Source organism: Peromyscus leucopus, chromosome 4, assembly GCF_004664715.2.
Source record: "Peromyscus leucopus breed LL Stock chromosome 4, UCI_PerLeu_2.1, whole genome shotgun sequence".
NCBI lineage: Eukaryota > Metazoa > Chordata > Mammalia > Rodentia > Cricetidae > Peromyscus > Peromyscus leucopus.
In genome coordinates, this window is record NC_051066.1 from 87,725,127 (window position 1) to 87,745,072 (window position 19,946).

The 19,946-nt window shown below is 40.2% G+C and overlaps 1 protein-coding gene across 1 annotated transcript in view; it reads right to left on the reverse strand.

The window, feature by feature from the left end:
• Positions 1-19,946, reverse strand: part of Ryr3 (ryanodine receptor 3) — a gene marked incomplete at its 5' end in the record, with an annotated part of 626,824 nt that overhangs the window by 456,323 nt on the left and 150,555 nt on the right. Inside the window, 3 exon segments of the mRNA XM_037205092.1 lie at positions 1,462-1,635; positions 15,595-15,751; positions 18,647-18,721. Coding sequence (XP_037060987.1) covers positions 1,462-1,635; positions 15,595-15,751; positions 18,647-18,721 — 406 coding nt within the window.

Below are 19,946 nucleotides of genomic sequence, written 5' to 3' on the forward strand. Positions count from 1 at the left end.
TCTCAAACTCACAAATTCTACTCTAGCATTATGATGGCTGATGTGCAGAAATCTAAACAGCCTGTCAAGATACTACAATACTCTACGGAGGACTGGGATAGGCTGTAGAGGATGGAGTTGGGCAGATGTTTTCAGTTTTCTCTTATTCTCAAGAGTGTAGCTCTCTGTTTTAGAATGTGACTTTATCAGGACTCACTGAAAGCTTACTGTACTTCCTGGGGCTATCACAACATGGGAGACAGTTACTGCCAGCTTCTGTCTCCTTAGGACCATCATATTGTCTGTCTCTGCCTGTGCTTCTCCATCACAGCTGTGATCTCCTTTGTTTTTTGTCTTGCCCACACAGCCCACATAGGGACAGCTTAGGATCCTATGAGAAACTAAATGTAGAATTTCAGGCTGTGTCTATAGCTACCTCTACTTGGGAATTTTGATCCTAGAAATCCCAGAAATACTGGCTAAGCCTGTATCTATATTCTTTCTCCACCACAATAGAGCCAACCTAAAACCTCCCTCCCTAGTCTACAGATCAGCAACTAGGTGGAGGCAATAACATAAAGATCAAAGTTAGGTGTTTCTTTCATGTCCACATATTCTGCTCTAGCTAGCAGGGCTTGTATTCAAGGGATCTTGGTCTGTGAAACCTTCCTATTACCACATAGTGTGATTCCAATATCCTAGAATAACTATCATTTGGAAACATGATCATTATTGCTTTAGGCCAATATGGTGGGACTAGTACTTCCTATAAACTTATTCTGGATTTCCTTGACTACCCAAACATGCATTTTGAAAGAATTTTCCAAGAAAATCATATCCTTGGCATCTATTCTCTGGTTTCTATAAAAAAGAATTACTATTATGGCAATTGACTTTTTGATGAAAAGATGCTCCAAGTATCCAAGCTAGCTTTGTGATATGGCAGACTGTGATTCACTACTCAAGTCTGGATACATCTGTGGACAGAGCATCAGTTCTCATCTCTCTGCACACCGGTGTCTGTAGCCTCATTGTTATGCAAATTGCATTTCCTCCATAGACATTCTAGTCAGTCTCTGTCTTATGAAAATAGTATAATAACTCTATTATCCACTTAAATGAAGAGAGCGATGATGTGGATAATCCCAAAATAGTGGAACTACTAAGAGTCATTGAGACTGGGTTTCAGAGTGAATCAAACAAGCTCCAGTTCTTCCACAGTCATCATGAATAGTGTACTCTTAAAAAAAATGAAAATGGGGCTAAAGTGACCAAATTAGCCTAATTTACTGGAGAAACTATGTATAATCTATCACAGAACCACTCTTTAGAGCAGGAATGGGTAAAACATAATCATGCCCACCTGGTACTCAGAATCACTTCTACTGTCTAGCTGTACCCACTCAGTGTAAAAAAAAAACAAAAAACAAACAAACAAACAACAAAAAACAAACAACCCTGGACAAGCCTCAGACACTTCACCTTTCTTTTCAGAGGTCCCAGGCGGGAAGTTTTGGCATCTTGTGCTTTGTAGGTGACCCAAAGGCCACTGGCTACATGCTGGACAAAACAGAGAGAATCCCCATACTTGATTTCTGGAACTCCCATGCCTTCCATATCTCTCTTGTGGCTGGAATCCAATTTCTCCTTGATTTCCTATTCCACACGCAAAAAGAAAAAGAAACAAACAAATGTAGGCATGCCTGATTACATAGCAACTCAATATATAAAACAAATAACTTGTGCAGAATCTGTAAGACAAAAAGCTATTATCAGAATAATCATGATGTCTCCAGGGCAGGATCTTAGAAAGGCTGACTTACTTTATCTGCTGCTAATTGTAAACCCAATGCATGGAAGCTTTTGGCTACTTCAAAGGTATTTAAAACCCTGGAAAAGGAAGCAGTTGGTAGGTTTCTTATTCTACTCTGATATTATATGCTCCTTTCTTATATTTTTTAACAAGTAACTTTTAAGTGGTCAGTTAACTCATTTTTACTAATTTATATCTTCCATAATTTAAATTCTTATCTTCTACAAGTGCCATGATTCAGGAGTTTAAATACACCATCTCTTAATATCATAGTCACAACAGCCAGGATATGGAAACAGTCTATGTATCTATAAACTGATGAATGGAAATGAAAAATGTAAATTTATACAGGGGTTATTATTTAGCTGTTAAGAAAATATAAATTATGAAATTAATAGGTAAATGGATGGAGCTGGAAACAATCATTCCAAGTGAGGTAACCCAGACTCAGAAAGACAAATGTCACATGCTGTCTCTCATTTCTGAATATTAGTTTTGAATCTTCTGATATGTGTATTTCATTTTGAATACCTAATAGAAGTCAAAATATTAGTAAGGGGCCATGGGGGTGTTAAAGGGAGGAGAAATAGAATTCAATGGTATAAAGGGTTAAAGGAAAATAATGGAGAGGGTGTTAAATTGGAGCAGGGGGCAATAGAGAATATGGGGAGGGATAAATAAGAGTAAAGACCTTTTGAAAAAAGTCATATGTAAACCTACTACTATGGAAGTATGTTTATATACACACACACACACACACACACACACACACACACAGAGAGAGAGAGAGAGAGAGAGAGAGAGAGAGAGAATACTTGTTAAAATGGAATTACTCTATAATTGGGGTGACAATGTCCCTATTAGACATCAGAGGCTAACAAATAAAAAGTCCAGTGCCAGCAATGAGTTACCTCTTTTGGAGTTGTTGGCCAGTGAGTTTCTATAGACCACTAACTGGGAAGTATTGGATGAATACTATTGAAACACATTGTATGGAATTTTAAAAGAACTAATAAAAAAGTAAAAATAAGTCAAGAGAAAGACTTTTAATGAGTAGGGAGTACTACTGTGTTTTAAGGTAAAGTTGTCATTTGTATATTAGTCTCTTAGGACTATGTTAGAATTGGGATCTTAAATATTCCCTGCTGTGGGATGTTCTGTATGCTGTGAATGTGTTGCTCTGATTGGTTAATAAATAAAGTGCTGACTGTCCAGTAGCCAGGCAGGAAGTACAGTTGGACAAGCAGAGAGAATGCTGGGAAGTAGAAGGCTGAGTCAGGAGATGCTGCCAGCTGCTCCAGCTGCTGCCGCTGCGCCGCCACTGTCACCGCCATGAGAAGTAAGCCACGAGCCACGTGGCAAAGTATAGATTTGTAGAAATGGGTTAATTTAAGATATAAAAACTAGATAACAAGAAGCCTGCCATGGCCATACAGTTTATAAGTAATATAAATCTCTGTGTGTTTAATGGTGTCTGAGTGCTGTGGGCCAAGCGGTCTGGAGAAAAATTCCAGCTACAATTCCCCAGTGGTCATGTGTTAGAGCTTGCTTGTCAGCCTGGGAGGTGGTGTAATGCTTAAGATGACAAGCCTGTTGGGGTGGACTTAGGTTTTTGGTGGTATGCTTTTGATGAAGACAGAAGAACCCTAGACTCTCCTTTTGCTTCTGGTTGCCCAATAGGGTGAATGCCTTCTTTACCATTCATACCTTGCCATAATAGATACTCTGGCCTCACTACAGAGCTCAAAATAGTGGAGCCAGCAGCCTATGGACTGAAAATTCTGAAACTATAAGCCAAAGTAAACCCACCCTCCTTCCAGCTTTCTCCTGCATATTTTCAAAGTGAAGGGATGCTGACAAGGGGCCACCTTCATTGTGCTCAGTTTCATTCTTCAGTGTCCACTGTTTCCTGGCCTGCTCTCTAGTATGGAAACAGACTTTTATACTAAGTAAGCACCCTGTGACAACCTGATGTGCCTGCCACATGAAATAGATACAGATGCGTAGCAGCTTTATTCCTTTCCTCATCTATGAGGGCCTCCCTGTCTGTATTCTAAATTTCTATCTCCATTTCTTTTCTCTATCTTGCATTAAATTGCTCAGTTGTAAGAGCTGTTAACTATGCAATGCTTTGAATTTTTGCAACATGAAAAATGTGTCATGCTGTTCCTTTTGATTGTGACAACATTCTTCCTCTTCTTAATGATGGGCATCGTGTGTACTGAGCCCTTACCATGCTCAGCACCAACTTTAAGTTCTTTACACGATCAGGTACTAACTCTTCATTAAAAAAGCCCCTGATGGATCTACAAATATTGTCCTAGTTCTCCAGATGAGAAAAATAAAGAAATAATTAGGAGTAATGCCAGAATGCAGTCAAGGAGTTGGGATCTGGGAGGAGTTAGGGGAGGGGAACCCTTAATCAGAATATATTGTATGAAAAGATATTTTTTTCAATAAAAATATGAAAAAATAGAAATAAGTCTACTTCTATTTACTTAAATCAACAGATAAAAATTGACAGCAAGGATATGAAGTTAGGAAGGAGATGTGATTGGGGTAGGGTTGTGAATGGAGTATGAGGTGGGGAGTGGGGCGGATATGACCAACATACATTGTATATGTTTGAAAATGTCCAAGAAAACTTTAAAAACTAAAACAGTTCCTCTCGAGCATCTGTGTTTTCTCCATTAGTTTAAATGGGACTCAGCTTTCCATTCCCCTTAGAGGTCACTAAGCCTGTGAGGGCAGCTGGTGTCTCTGGCTGCATCTCCCCAGCATTGTCTTGTTCCTCTGTTAAGCACTGAGTATCTCATAATAAATCCATGAAAAGAATCAGGGCAATGAATTGTGGATTCTTACCAGAGAACTCAGCACCTATATTACTTATGGAATGTATTGTGAGGTAACATGTCTAGCTGAGTGATTTTTTTCTTTCATATGTTTTTATTTTCTGCTTTAGTTAATCTTTTCCTTCAGACTTTCATCAAATGAAAATCATCTACTTTATGCACACATAAAATGTCAATTTGAGTAGTATTAATATTTCATAAAAAATTATTTTAATGTGTGCTGAGACATTGGCTAGAATGCTAAAAAAATACATTATTTCTCAAATGAACATATTCAAAAGAAACAAATTTCTGATTTTGTAACATACATACATCAGGACTTTCTCTATAGGCAATTGGTCAAGAATGCATTTATTCTATGAAACAATGGACACTTGATTTTCATCACAGAAATACCCACAGTCCTATAGATGTTCCAGCCAGTAACAGGGCTTACAAGATGTCAACATTTTTATCTGTTGCCTATTCTCTAGCTATAGTCAACATACTAAAATAGAAACAATACAAAAGACAGCTGTTAAATGTGGTAATTATACTGATTTCTAATTGCTCCTGGTAAAAATAATGCATATTTTCAACTAGCATTTTATTTTCTCATTTTTTGTTTACTTAAATATGGCTTTTCCAAAATAAAATAAATAGAAGGCTCTATTTCCTGTAGTCACTGAAACAAATGAGCCACTGTTCTCTATATTGTGTTTGTGCCTTCACTTTTACAAAAGAGCATCATCTTCCAGTTGTCACTATGTTGGACACTGCAGTGGCTGCTTCTCATTTAGAAGAAGAACAACAAGAAAACTCAGCTATTAATGTCAACAAACACAAAACCCAGCTCCACCCAATTCACAACACTCATAAACCACCAAGGAAACAGAAGAGGCTGGTGTTAGGGTACTTTGACTGTTCATGTGACTGTAAACGGAAGCTCCTCTTTCACATGACCATGGCCTCAGATGCAATCATCCTGTTGCTAGAAAGGGCTTTTTCCTGAAGAACAGGGCTAAACTAATTGCCTCCTTTCAGTTCCTGAGTTTTAAGAGAACACAATCCTCATTTCTTATGTAACATATGCTTTAACCAAACTGGGTTATGAGTGACAGCTTTTTCATTTCAGTGTTGGGATCAAACCCAGGGCTTCCCACATTCTTGGTAAGTGCTTCACCACTGAGTTATACTCATAGCTCTGGGATACATCTTGATGTATCAAATGCTTCTTTTCTTTGGATTTTCTTGACATTCTTACTTGAATCACTTCTGCAGTTTTATAATGGTAACATTTGTATCCTAATACTTTCTTCATATTTTGGTACTTTGACATCTTTGAAACATATCTGAGTAGGAGAGACCTGGAGTTCCTAAGAGGCTCCAAGGCATACTTGCTACATGCACACTGAACAATCCAGAACCAGACCTCCTCTATAATGACTTCACACCTCAGGAGGCAACATCCCTCTGCTTTGTCATCCCAGGTCGGCTACCAGGTAGCTAGGGACACCTCTATAGCTGAAATTACTCCAACTAGTGAACTTTAAACTGCCTTTCTTTGCCCATAGAAACTTCAGTAAATCTGATGACATAAAATACCCTCCAAGTCTCTCTCCACCCTCCTCCTCTCCTTCTGATAGGTATTGGTGCTCTGCGGAATGACCTTGAATGCCATGTCCTGCCTCCCAGTGCTAGACTTGTAAGAATAAACAACTTTTTCCCAGAGCCCTTCTCATGTCTCCCTTCTCATACCATGTGACTAACCATCACAGAAAGAACACAGGGCAAACATCAAGCCTTTCCCACATCCAGAGCCAGAAGACACCTCTGGTTTCTCTAGTTTTATAGTCTCATACTCCCTATAGGACTTGTCTTACTTAGGACCAGTTGACTCCTAAAAACAGCAGAAGGCTGACCTAGAAGAATGCCTCCTGTATAGAGCTTACATACTCTAGGCCACCATTCCCCTGTCCAAACCACCAGGGCCAAGTTGCAAACCTGGTACAAGCCTTGTTTTCTAGAACCTGCTGAATATATTCAAATTTATCTTAGCTTGATATCTACTCACCTTTGCTACCCATCCCTTTCCATGGGGACCACAAAATGACTCTTTCTCTTTCTTCCCTATACTGGAGAGTTTTATGTCACTTGACACAAACTACACTACTTTGGGAAGTGGGAACCTCATTTGAGAAATGCCTCTACCACATTGGCCTGTGGGGCGTTTTCTTGATTGATGGTTGATGTGGGAGGATCCACCTAACTATGAATGGAGGATCTACCTAACTATGAATGGGTGGTCCTGGTGAGACAAGAAAGCAGGCTGAGCAGCCATGAAAAGGAGGCCAGTAAGAAGCATTCCTCCATGTCCTCTGCTTCAGCTATTGCTTCCAGGTTCCTGCTTTGAGTTCCTACCCTGACCTCCATGGATGATGGACTTGTAGGGTGAAATAAACTCTTTCCTCTGTAAGTCACTTTTGATTATGAAAGTAATAGAAACCCTAACTAAGACATATCCTTTTTATCCTCACAGGTACTTTCTGACCTGGCCATGTGTGGTTGGGCATATCCCCCAGCCTTCAGAACTGTGACTAACAAAACATAGTTTCAAAGCCAATCACTTTCTAGTTCACTGCTTTATCACTCCTGGGTAGTGAGAAAAATCTACATTTGAATGCATGTAAGAGACCTTTGCTGGCATGAGCTACCTCCCTGGGAAACAAAGGCTTTCCCAAAGAGAAAAACAGGAATTTGTTTTTGCATTCCATACAGTGCTCTGCTTGAAATAGATTGCAAACAATTTGTTTTATTGTTCTGCAGCTATTTGATTTGCATATCTGTATATTGATGTCATCTTTGCCTGTCATTGATGATTCTGAGAAGGAATAGGTCACTTGTCCTGATGCTTGTTGAAAGGCAATAAGCGTTATTTTCTCCATTGACAGCTATGAAGGAGATGCTCATGAGCACATCCCAACTGACACATTAGCATTTGGCTTAGATGATCAAGTTGCTATTCTCCAGAAATAAATACCTGCTCAGTGCTTACCACGAGCCAGGTATTTTACTAAGTACTCTACAAGGACAACACCAACATATAGAGCACCATGTCTACAAAGTGACATAAGTAATGTATAAATCTCATAAACATTTGCTCTAACCTCCCAAAGACCACACTGCTTTTATCAACTTGCTTTCTTGAGGATAAACTGAGACCGATATTGACTCAACAACTTGCTCAAAGCCATATAACTAGAAAGCAAAAAGACACTAAACCAGGTCAGATTCCTAAAACCCATTTTAACAGACTTATTTGAATGGCTTTTCCATTAGCATAGATAAGTAATTAATTGCACCAATGCCTTAGCTATTTAAAGGCCAATATAAGGAAATGGTTAAAATACACACTCTTTATGAGAAAAGCAGCTTTGGATTTATACAAACTTTAGAAGTTACCCACATAAATCAATTACAAACAGGTGACATGGTATACATTCAAAGGACAGTTGGAACTTGTGCTGGCCTGTCATTACTCTATAAAGCCACCAGTATCCATAGCATCCATCCTGCTGACATTATCTAATCTCAACCAACTCTAAATACCTCTCCACTAAACAGTCTAGTGAAGCTTTTCCCATGCTCTTTTACTTAAAGATGTCACTAATTTTTATTTTTTGGATACAAGTGCTTTGTGTATACTTATCTAAGTGCCCCATATGTGCACAGTATGAGCAGAGGCCAGAAGAGGGTGTCAGATCCCCTGGAACTGGAGTTAAAGATGGACATGAGCCACCCTGGGAGTGCTGGGAAGGGAACCTGACTCTGTAGGAACAATAAGGGCTCTTCACTGCTGAGCTATCTCTCCAAGTTTCTACCCCCTTAATACCTCAATATAGGGATATAATTCCAATATATGAACCCCTTAGAGGCCACACTTATGTCATAGCAGTAGAAACATGGAAGGGGATGGTGTCCTGGTAAGTGAAAAAAAATGAAGCAAGGAGAGTGGTGAAATCTCGAGAGGAAGTTATTAAAAACTAAGGACTAAATACACCATCCTACAGGTCCTCGCTTTTCGAAATCACAATGTTAGCAGACGTTTCTGCAGGAAAAGATACCTTTAGACAAATGATGTGTTTTCCAGGAGCCAAACAGAAGCTTTCAGGATTATAAGTCCCACATTAAAAGTCAAACATCATCATTCTTTGCCAAAGTAATCAATTCAATTCTGTTTAACGCAGCATTCCTAGCATCATTTGGCATCTGTTTTCAGGGAAAGCTAATGCAGCTAATGCAAGGCCATCGAGGCACTAGGCTGCATCTTAGAATAATCATTCCAGTATCAGTGAGAAAGGTAGACAGAAAGGGATTATGACTAGAGATGAGTGAGCTGTAAGTTATGGCAATAATATGGAGGAATATGTCTGAAAGAGCTTCTAATTCATACATATTTGAGTGAATGTGCAACTATTTAACACAATTAAACTACGTGTGTCCATGGAAGTTTCAAAAAAAATATCTTTCCAACATATACTGTAAGCATCAGAGAAATAGAAGGGATGAAGAAACCCATTAACAGATGCTGAAGGGAGTCTTTAAGGAAGTCACGGTTAGACCACTTCTGTCTATCTGTCTTTGCAGAAACTATGAGGAATCAGCTTTGGTTCACTATACCAATATAGTACCCTCATGAACACAACTTATCTAGAACCAGAGATCTTAATATTGCTTTAAAAACAATTATAGCCTGTAGAATGCTGCAAAAAGCCTGGAGAGCCCTGGGGCTGGTGGCAAGGTCTCTGCTGGGTGGGAAGACAAAGCCGTCCTTCTGCTGGTCACAGCATGTTAGGGAGCAGGCCCATCTGCCTCAGCAGGGGAAGCACATTTCCTGAGAAGAAGCCCATATTTTTTCTTTTCATCTTTATATCACCAGCCCCAGGTCAGCAACCCAACTTCCACTTCATGGATTAAAAAAATACAGCGTCATAGGTCACTTTCCTGGTCTCCTTTACTCCTCAAAGTAATCCTTCAAAATACATGTCTTTATCCCTATTTTTATAAAAAGAAATACTAAAGTTGAACAGCAAATGGCAGCATCAAGGTTCAAATCCAGATTCCTCCCACTTCATAGCCATGGTTTTCCTTGACTGCCTCTATGTGGTTCACTTTGAACAACAAAGGCTTGGGAAAACACATCCATTAGAGAAGTCTAAATCCTTTGTAGTTTTGATTTAAAGTGAAAATACAGTAGGTGGTGGTGTCTCTAGATACTGAGATCGTTTGTTTATCTTTTCTCCTCTCACTTTCCTTCCTTTGCTCTACCACATGTGCCCAACCTTCTGACATTGTGACAGAACACTGTCATCTACAAAGGCCACCCTTGAGAACTGTGCAGTTCAGCTACAAAACAAAACAAAGACCCAAATTCTTAAGACGTTTTAAGTGAGTTCACTTTTTGGGTTGAGCCACATGCATAGCTATTCACTGCCTCATGAGCTGTGGGTTGGGAATGGCTGCACCCTCTCTTCCCGTTCGATGAGTTCATGAGGAAACAGTCAGAGGAAACAGTCACTGGTTAGACACAATGTCAGCACCACTCTGTCTATAGACGGGTATACAAGGAGCCCAACTGCCTCCTTGTTTGTGGGTGCTACAGGCTGCTGAAGTTAAAGAGCACACGAGAAGCATGTTGAACAAAAATGCAGTACTTAATTCATAACAGTTATTTGATAAATGTTTCCTAAATTGAATGAAATGTCTTTGCTATTGTGGAAAAGCTTCCTGTAAGTAGGAACAGTGATAGTTGTACAGCCTTACACAATGAAATAGGCAAAATGTGGGAGTCTCTCCCCATCATTTCAAGACTGGTTCTTAAAAGTACCTATAGAGAAGCCATAAAATAGATGGCTACACATAATAAGGCCTGCTTTAATATTATTAATTCAGCCTTGCCTGAAAGGAATGCAGTGTTGTAAGTTGACATTGAAGCATGACATCTAAATAGCATTTGCCATGCCAGAGTAAATATTAAACCACATTATCTGACAATCCTAAGGGAATGGCCTTGCAATGTCAAGACTGTGGAAAATGATGGGAAATCAAATTCATAGAAATTTGACTTAGATGTTCAAAATAAAATGAATCTCTCTCATTGAGTGTGTTCAGGGATGAGATGATAGCAAAATGATTACACAAGGAAGACAGAACATGGCTGCAAAGATGAAGGAGGTTAGATTGAAATGGGTTTCACTGTGGACTTTTATGATAATATTTATATATTCCTTTATCATATTTATATATTTCTTCATCGGGTCATTTTCAACTGTAATTTCTACACAGTATCCACTGAGATGCTAGAATACAAAACCATTTCAGCGGGGAATGGGTATGTTCTCCGTCACTAGGACCTCCTACTAGAAGCATGAACAATGTTTGTTCTCATAAGCTATACCTCACACCTTCCTGGAAGTAAAATGATGACCTCACTGGTGATGATATGGAGAGACCAAAGAATGCTATAGGAAAAGGCTGGTCATGAGAAAAACACCACATTCGAAGACTGATAAACATACAGTATGTTGGATCTAAAACAGACCACGGGAAAGTGGTAAGAGACCTGATTGAGGGGCAGGCAGAGGTCAAATGCAAAAGTGTCTTCATGACAGGCTTCAAATGAGGTCAGAATAGATTGAAGACTATTTTACAGGTCTCATGAAAAACTGGTGAGAGTCAAGACCAGAATTAGGCAACATTAAAGCTGTGTGATATGTCATACTTACTACTTTCAGATTAATGTTGGGGTGCTACATTTCAGAGGCAACAATATATCCCAGAACCTCCACTTTGATATGAATAATTCTGCTGAAGTGGCGGTGTGGGAGCCTGGGTCAAGATCATATTCTGTTCTTATTCTACATGTTTCATGCAATTTTCCCAAAGATTTTAGTAAGAATCTCCAGAGCCAGGCCCAGGCCTCTAACTGCAGTCAGGGCTTGAATGTGGTCACCTTTCAACAAGGATTGGTCACACCCCAGTTATTTGTTTGTTTATTTTGGTTTTTGAGACAGGGTCTCTCTACATAGCCCTGGATGTCCTGGAACTTCCTATGTAGATCAGGCTGATCTCAAACTCACAGAGATCCTCCTGACTCTGCCTCTTGAGTTCTGGGGTTAAAGGTGTGTGCCCCCATGCCTGGCCCCAGTTTCTCACTTTTTTTTTATGTGGTACTATGAATTGAACCCAGGGCCTTACATGTGCTAGGTAAGTAATCTAAAACTGAACTTTGTTCACAGTCCTCTTTTTAACCTTTTGTTATAGGGTCATGTCAAGTTCACTAGACTAGTCTTCAACTTACTCTGCAGCCAAGACAGGCCATTAGCACATCATCCTCCGACTTCAGCCTCCTGAGTAGTGAGGACCTGAACCTGTGCCATCACTCCTGGCTCCCACGCTAATCTTACAGTGTCCACACCCCCTTCAGGAGCACCCGCCTGTCACCCTTCCTGTAGAGGCAGCTTGCTCAGGGTGTTCTGTACTGGCAACGGGTCCATGGCCCCCTATTGCAGCCATGGCTGTTACAGACTAATGCAACTTTATTTCTAGTGAGAGGATGAGAAGCTTATAGTTACAAATGAAAGAGGCCCGGACCAGCATCCTTTTGGGGCATGTGTCTGAAACCCAAACACTAGTACTCCCAGGAACCTCTTTTTCTATTACCAGACTGTCCAGGGTATAGAAAAGGCCAAGTGAACACTCAAACTTCTCCGCAACTCCTTTCTCACAGAATGGAGAGACTCAGAGCCCCATAGGGTTATTACAACACTTCTCTTACATCACTTCTGGCTTCTGAATACATTTTATCTTCCCATCATTTATCTCCCCAACATCTTCCCAGACATTTATCTCTGTCTCTACCTATCAACCTTGACACTGAGATATCGCAAACTCCTCAGGTATCATCTAGACCCTGGAATGTTGTCTACTGTCCACTCTGTTAACTAACATGGATAACAGGAAAGAGTGAGGACACCATGCCCGTGTACTGTTGAAAGAGAGATAGTCCCAGTCAATCCCTTGTGTCTTCTGGAGATCATCACTACTGTCCAGTGAGGAGAAGCTCACCAAAGTGCATGCTGGGAAGACCACTTGCAACTTGTTCCTCAGCTAGGAGCCATGTGGAGGTCCAGGGAAGCCAGGGCATCTCTAGTGCTCTTCCTCCACAGCTATTTCCACGGGCTATGGCAAAGCTGAGTGCTCCCCACATTGTCTTCCTTTTTTGTGTAGCTTCACAGTCTAAGATTCCAAATGTTCCTCCCACACTACATCTCAAAGGGAGCCCCAATTTCCTGTGGGAACACAGCCATATGTGCCTGCTCTGGAGCTGAAGTAATTTCAATTTTGATTCTTTTATAATGGAAATGAAGCTAACTGGGCTGAGTACAAATGAACTGAGAGTTATTTAAAACCTCTAATACAGTGACTCCAGTAAAATGTAAGCATGCTGCCAATTGCACAGGACAGCTCTTACATCTAGTTCTGTTAAGCTGCCGGCTTCCACGGAACAATAGTGGCTTTTTATACATTGGGTGCTAGCCTTCATGTATGTGTAAATGGAGGAACTTGGGGAGATAAATGATGGGAAGACAAAATATACTCAGAAGCCAGAAGTGATGTAAGAGAAGTGTTGTAATAACCCTATGTGGCTCTGAGTCTCTCTAACTTCCCTCAGGTACCATAGCACATTGCGGAGCCTTGCTTCACAAGGCTAAGGCAAGAAAGAAATGCGGTGGAAAGGTTCCTTGGGAGCAGGATGCTGCCAGCTGCCTGGGAGGTTGCCTGAATCCTTTGTGTAAATGAAACAGTAAAGATCTTATAGTCATTTTTCTAGTCCAGAACATCTATAGCTGGTTGGGGAAAGAGGAGGTAGGAAAGGGCCAGCCTGGCATTTTCAGAAAGGGACTTAGTGGGTTATCAGCCACCATGAGTCACTTCTCACATTCCATCTTCTTTCCTTCTCCCCACCTGCTGATCTCCTCAGTCTACACCCCATTTCTCATGAGAGAATGGGATCCTGTTTGCCACTGTTCTTATATTTTCTCGTTTTTTTAAAAACTATTATTTTAGCAAGTTAGACTGCCATAAATTACTTCCTGGTAGCCAGAATAATTGCTAAATAGACATAAATTAAAAATCCTCAGTGATGGCACTTGCCTTTAATCCCAGCACTCAGGAGGCCAAGGCAGGTAGATCTCTGTGAGTTCGAGGTCAGCTTGGTCTACAGAGTGAGATCCAGGGCAGTCAATGACAGCAAATGCACAGAGAAATCTCGTCTTGAAAAACTAATCATCAAACCAACCAACCAACTAAAAAACAACAAAAACAACCAACCAAACAAACCAAAAAAAAAAAAAAAACCCAAAAAACAAAACAAAAACCAACCAACAAACAAAAATCCAACCCCAAATCCTCAAGCTAGGAATCTTGAAACAAAGAAAAAAGGACTGATGGTAAAAGGAAAGACATATTCTCAAAAAGACAGAATGAAGTCAAGTAGCTAGCATGCCACCACACGGGAAATAGATAGGAGGTAGCATTTGAAGTGAGTCTAGTAAGAAATAAGTAGGAAGTTAATATCTTTTTAAAGATTCATTTTATTTTTTAAGTATGTGTATGTATGTACATCTGTGTGTGGTTATGTACATTTTAGTGCAGATGCCCCTGGAAGCCAGAGGTGTTGGATCCTCCTGCCTGATGTGGGTGCTGGGAACCAACCCCAGGTCCTCTGCAAGAGCAGTACATATTAACTGCAGAGCCATCTTTCCAGCCTCTAACCTTAGTTATTTTTGATGCTTTAAATACAGATGTTAAAAAGGCTTAATTTTTGTGTGATAAATAAAACCTTTCTATCAAAGTATTTCTCTGTCTTAAAGGGCAGATCATAGAACCATGAAGGGACAGGAAGGGCAGGGCTGAAGGGGCTGTTTTCTCCTGATGCTTAGGAATCAGAGATGTCCCATTGAAAATTCAACTGTCAGCTGCATACCCACCATCACAATCAGAACCATCAACAACCCTTCATGGAAATCATGTTGAGAACAGAAATCAAAACCTATTTCTCAGAAAATGCAAGGAAAAATGAATCTAGAGGTGAAGTTCCCAAAGGAGAGAATACCCATCCTCTCAGAGGAGCAGACAGCCTGATAGCTATGCATACATCTGTGCTGAGCCCTTCTTATGCTTGGATGATCTTTTCAGAACAATCATAAAGTGGCGGTACATCCAACTGTCCATCAGGAGTTAGCTCAGCATGCAATTCTGACTCCAGCCATATCCAGCTCTCAGGCAGAATCCAAACCTGACTGAACACTAGATAGTTGAAAAGGTAGTTATTTATATGCACATCAAATGGCAAAGTTTTCCATTCGGAGCTAACATAACTATCCCAGGATCTATCCTCAGTGAAAATTTGAGTGGACAGGACAAAGGTAAGAAAGGAGAAAAAGATGAGGAAGTACTAGTAACTGTATAAAACTCCAAGGTAATGCTCTGTCCAGAATCATGTCTGAATCTTTAACAAAGTAACTTCCTTACTTTAAAAAAACACGGCCTGAACCTCATGATTCCATTGTTTTATAGGAGAAAAAAGCACGTAACTTAGAAGTCATTAAACACTACATAGAATATACCAAACAGTTATAGCTTCCTTTAGCTTGTGAGCAATACTGTCTACTCTGATGACTGTGTGTGTTTTCTAAGAGTTACTAGTCTCCTCTTATGAACTTTACCCTTCATCCCAGATAGATGTTCTCTCAGGAGGCCATCTCAAAAGATCAGGGAGCATGATTGCCAGATGTCCATATGTCACTCTGTCCCACTGTCTCCATTCTTTTCAGTCAGAGGTCTACCTGGAGGACTCCAGCGGCTCTCAACTCCAGCGCAGTCAACGTTCCCTCCATAGTGCCTTACCTTTGATGCCCGGAAGGAGAACGCTGTGGACTTGGTGTCCGATTTCCCCCGGTCTTGTAGAAGGAGGCCTTGGTCTTCTGTCAAGGCCAGGTAGTGGCCTGTGGTGAGATGCCGGAGTCGGAACGCCTGACCCCACCTGATGTTGCTGCCGCTCCAGCTGGTGAAAAGCACATGAGAAATCATATTTACACAGAAGTCAGTACTGTTCAGTGTTTATCCTGTACTTTCTTACCCCCCAGCATTATGTCCTCTCTGGGGTTTATCATTAAGGGTCAATGAACTGTTTTCTGTTTGCCTAGAACTCAGCACAGTGCTTTCCTCTGACTCCTCTTAAAGGCAAGGACCATGATCCTGATGGCAGGGCAGTATATACTATGGCTGGAAGTTCTGAGTTTCAACCTATCATTCAGTCTACCAATATGCACCTCTGTGCAAACCACCTCAAAACAATGGTAAGATCTCATTTCTAGGAACACTTGTATCTAGAAGACCAGTCTTTCCACTTGGTTATTGGAACTCAAATATTGCACCATCATAAAGAGTCCATGTCTTTATGACAAACCACAAAACAAACAAATCAAACCTACAACCACTGCAGGTTATGCCTCCAGGAGAGGCAGGTAGTAAGTGATACGATAAGGAAACAGACATTCTGGTACATTCAAAGGAGATATGTCCTGCAGGAAAAAGTAGAGTAGGACTGAATGAATGAGATAAGAAAAACCTCAGGTGGAGTGTCAGTCTTTTCATGGCCTGCTGTGGATGACTGATTGATAAATGCTGATTGGCCAGTAACCAGGCAAGAAGTATAGACAGGAAAAAGAGAGAGGAGAAGTCTGGGAAGTGAAAGGCTGAGGCAGAGAGACGCTGCCAGGCACTGCGATGAGGAGCAGGATGTAAAGTACCGGCAAGCCACGAGCCAAGTGGCAAAGTAAAGATTAATAGAAATGGGCTGAGTTTAAGTGTAAGAGCTAGACAGTGGTAGGCCTGAGCAGTTTAATTAATATGAGTTTCTGAGTGATTATTTTATAAGTGGTTGTGGGGTCTGTGGTGCTGGGCAGGACTGGAGAAAACTCCAGCTATAAATGGCGCCCAAAGGGTTGGCAAGAGTTTCCACCTAAAACCTGAGAAAAAAAGTTTCTAAAACAGAGTTAAAAACAGCTGTCTCATTCAAGTTAGTGGCAGACTAAGGCTTTGAGCTACTCTATGGTGGGTTCGTAACATGCAGGCTTGACCTACGCTATGTTACACAGAGATGTCTCCAAGATGAGCACTATGCTATGTGTTGGATATAGTTTTTTTTTTTTTTTTTTTAAGGTTTCTGGGCTGCTTTAATAAAAGCATAGACCCACTGTTTCTAAGAGTTGATGGCTCCCAGAGCTGGCAGTAAATGTACCACTGACATGATGGGAAGCTGCAGTTTAAAGCAATAGGTTCACAATAAGACAGATTCAGATGGAATAGTTTACAATGTGTGTAAAAATGTATGTAGCCTTGAAAGAGAGAGAGAAAAAATATATACAGTTATACACAGTTATATAAAGAAATAGATAGTTTTAAAAAATAAATTCTTTAAAGAGACAGTAAAGGTAATACAAAAAATAAGCCACGTAAAGATGGATATCACACAGAGAATTTGCATTGTGTTGTCTTTGGGATTCTTAACTACAGAAAGACATTTGATTGTAAAATTGTAAAATCTTCACCAAAAGATTAGCATTCAAAATATGGTAAATATTAGGGGAGAAATTATCCATGGTATCACTAGTAACTCAAAATTTATCCTTGGAGTTAGATTACCATATCTATGTCAAACTTTAAAATCATTATCCACCTTTTCAATATTTAGGAACACCTGAAAATCCAAATCACAATGATAAAAGACCTAAACTCTTTATGTCTAGGTGTCTGATGTAAAGAGCTAACAGCTACAACTATGACAGTATGTAGATGCCTCCTTTGACATTTGAAAGGCCTCTTAAACAAGAAGTCTTGAGCAAGTGAATAAGTGGGTGCCTCATTAAAAATAAATCATTATTTCTCACACACAGATACACTATTATGTATATATTTTTGTTTTTTAGTTATACAGCAGTGGTGCACTCCAAATCAATATCTTCAAAAGCTTCTCAATAAACTATGTAAATTAGGCAAAAAAGGAGAGGGAGAGGGAGGTGTAGGAGAATTCCCACTACTTCCTTTTCATCTCGAGCAGACCTTCTTTGGGGGCAAACATCTCTCATGAAAAAGAATTCTCCCTTGAACACATGTTTAGGGAAACATTGGCCTGAGTTCTAGGGAGGAAATGGAGAAGAAGTAGCAGGTGGCAACATTAATTTTCTCCTCTCTTACCTCCACTGTTTAACTCTAACTCAACTTACCTATCTTCCCAGCAAATAAAAGGACTTGTTCTCAACCAGATGGGCCTTCAGTATTTGGAGTTTAAAGGACAAGTTACTCAAGCTTTAAAAGCTGTTACTCAAGCTCATGGTTGGAAAAATCAGCCTTTGTTCCTTCCACCTACGTACATTACTGTGTGAAATATTCTGACAAATGTTGTTTTCTTCACAGCTATGTGAAGTTTGAATCTTATTTTGCTAACTGCCATCATGACTACCTGTCTATCTTTGTTGTTTAAAGATAGCTCTTAACTGGAGCCAAGACATCCACTGATGGCTTCCGGAGAATTTGTTTAATAAAATAAGGAGGGGGGTGGGAAGCTCTGAGGGTTTTAGGTGGTAATGTCAGAACTATAATTCGATTACCCAGGTTTTATAAGAACAGGATGCAGCCAACCTTAGAATCAAAGTAGGAGTCTGGAAATATCACGAGAGTGAGAAAGTCAGTCTCCCCCATTCTCTCTCTCTCTGTGTCTCTGTCTCTCTCTGTGATTCCTTATAATCAAAGCCATAGAAATTTCAGAATTTAGCTCTCAACCATGGACTTTTGAGGGTTCATCTCAAGATACATAACAAATGGTAAATATAAGAGAATGGACTGTACTGGAAAACCAACCACTCTTATAAATGGCACCATCTGGACCATGTGTTACCTTATCCGAAGGGGTTCCACTCTCCACAGAGACCTGGCTCTGGTTCCAGCTCCTCCAGCTTCATAGAAAACTCTCCTGTGAGCAGAGATGGAGATCAGCACTAGTTGTGGGACAGCTCCTTTCAGGGGAGGACCACACCAGCTGTCTAAGCCTCCCAAAGTCAACAAAACTCAAAAGAGAGGATTGGCTGTGGGTTCTTACCTCTACTCTTAGGACAAATAAAAGTGACTTAAAGGGAGGGGACTGCACTCCACATGCAACTGACACTCATGGGTCACCAGAGAGACAGTGGAAAAAGGGATGCCAGTGTCTCCCATTTCTTCATTGCTAAAACAGCCCAGTCGCATACTGTGCTGCTGATAAAGAATGCTGCAAGCCTTTCAGGTTAGGCTTCTCAATGTAGTTTACATTTCTTATAAATGGATTTTTCTTCTTTTGAAACACATATGCACTATAGTGCAAATCTCTTGTCAATGTTCTAGGGAGCCTGGATAAAGTTGTGTCTCCAGCTGCCATAGTTTCCATGGTTCCATTATTGAATGGTTTCTTTCTTCCCAGCTTAAGAACTATGTTTTAATATGCTTGTAAATAATTTTTGTTTTGGACTAATTTTAGATTCGTGAAGAAATTTCACAAACAGTTCACAGAGTTCTTGTACAGTGTCACTCAATGCCCCTCACAAGGTCATCTTGCATCATTGAGATATATTTGCCTAAACTGAGAAGCCAATGCTTGTAGCCAGTCAGGGTACTCAAACTCAACACCTTATTCATATTTCATCCAAAAATTTCCGATAGTTATTTTCCTGTTACAGGGCATGATCTAGAGTGTCACAGTCAAGGTTAGGCTTGTCTTCTTTACTTGCTGTCACAGTGTTTCCCACTTGTCTCTTGTTCTCGTTCTCTTACCACTCAGAATTTTGAGAAGTACAGTATTATGCATGCATGCAATGCACACATTTGTGTGTGACTATATATAACTGTGCATGTGAAGAAGCCAAAGGAGGATGTTGGATGTCTTGTTTGGAGACCTTTCAAGACTGATCATTTACCTGCACTTGAATTCACCAGCCTTACATCCTACCTCTGTCATAGTTTGGCTATGTCACAAAAGTGAATTATTCAAAGCTTCAGATGAATTTGGAGCTAGATTTTAGAAAAAAAAAAAACCTTCAACAGTGATGAAGAGGAAATAGATATGCCCCCTGTGGTGAAATAGTCTGAATTTGTTCAAAAGATGCACATTAAAATGGAAGATATCTGTATTTGGATCTGTTAGTACTATGAACTAGGGAAAGATC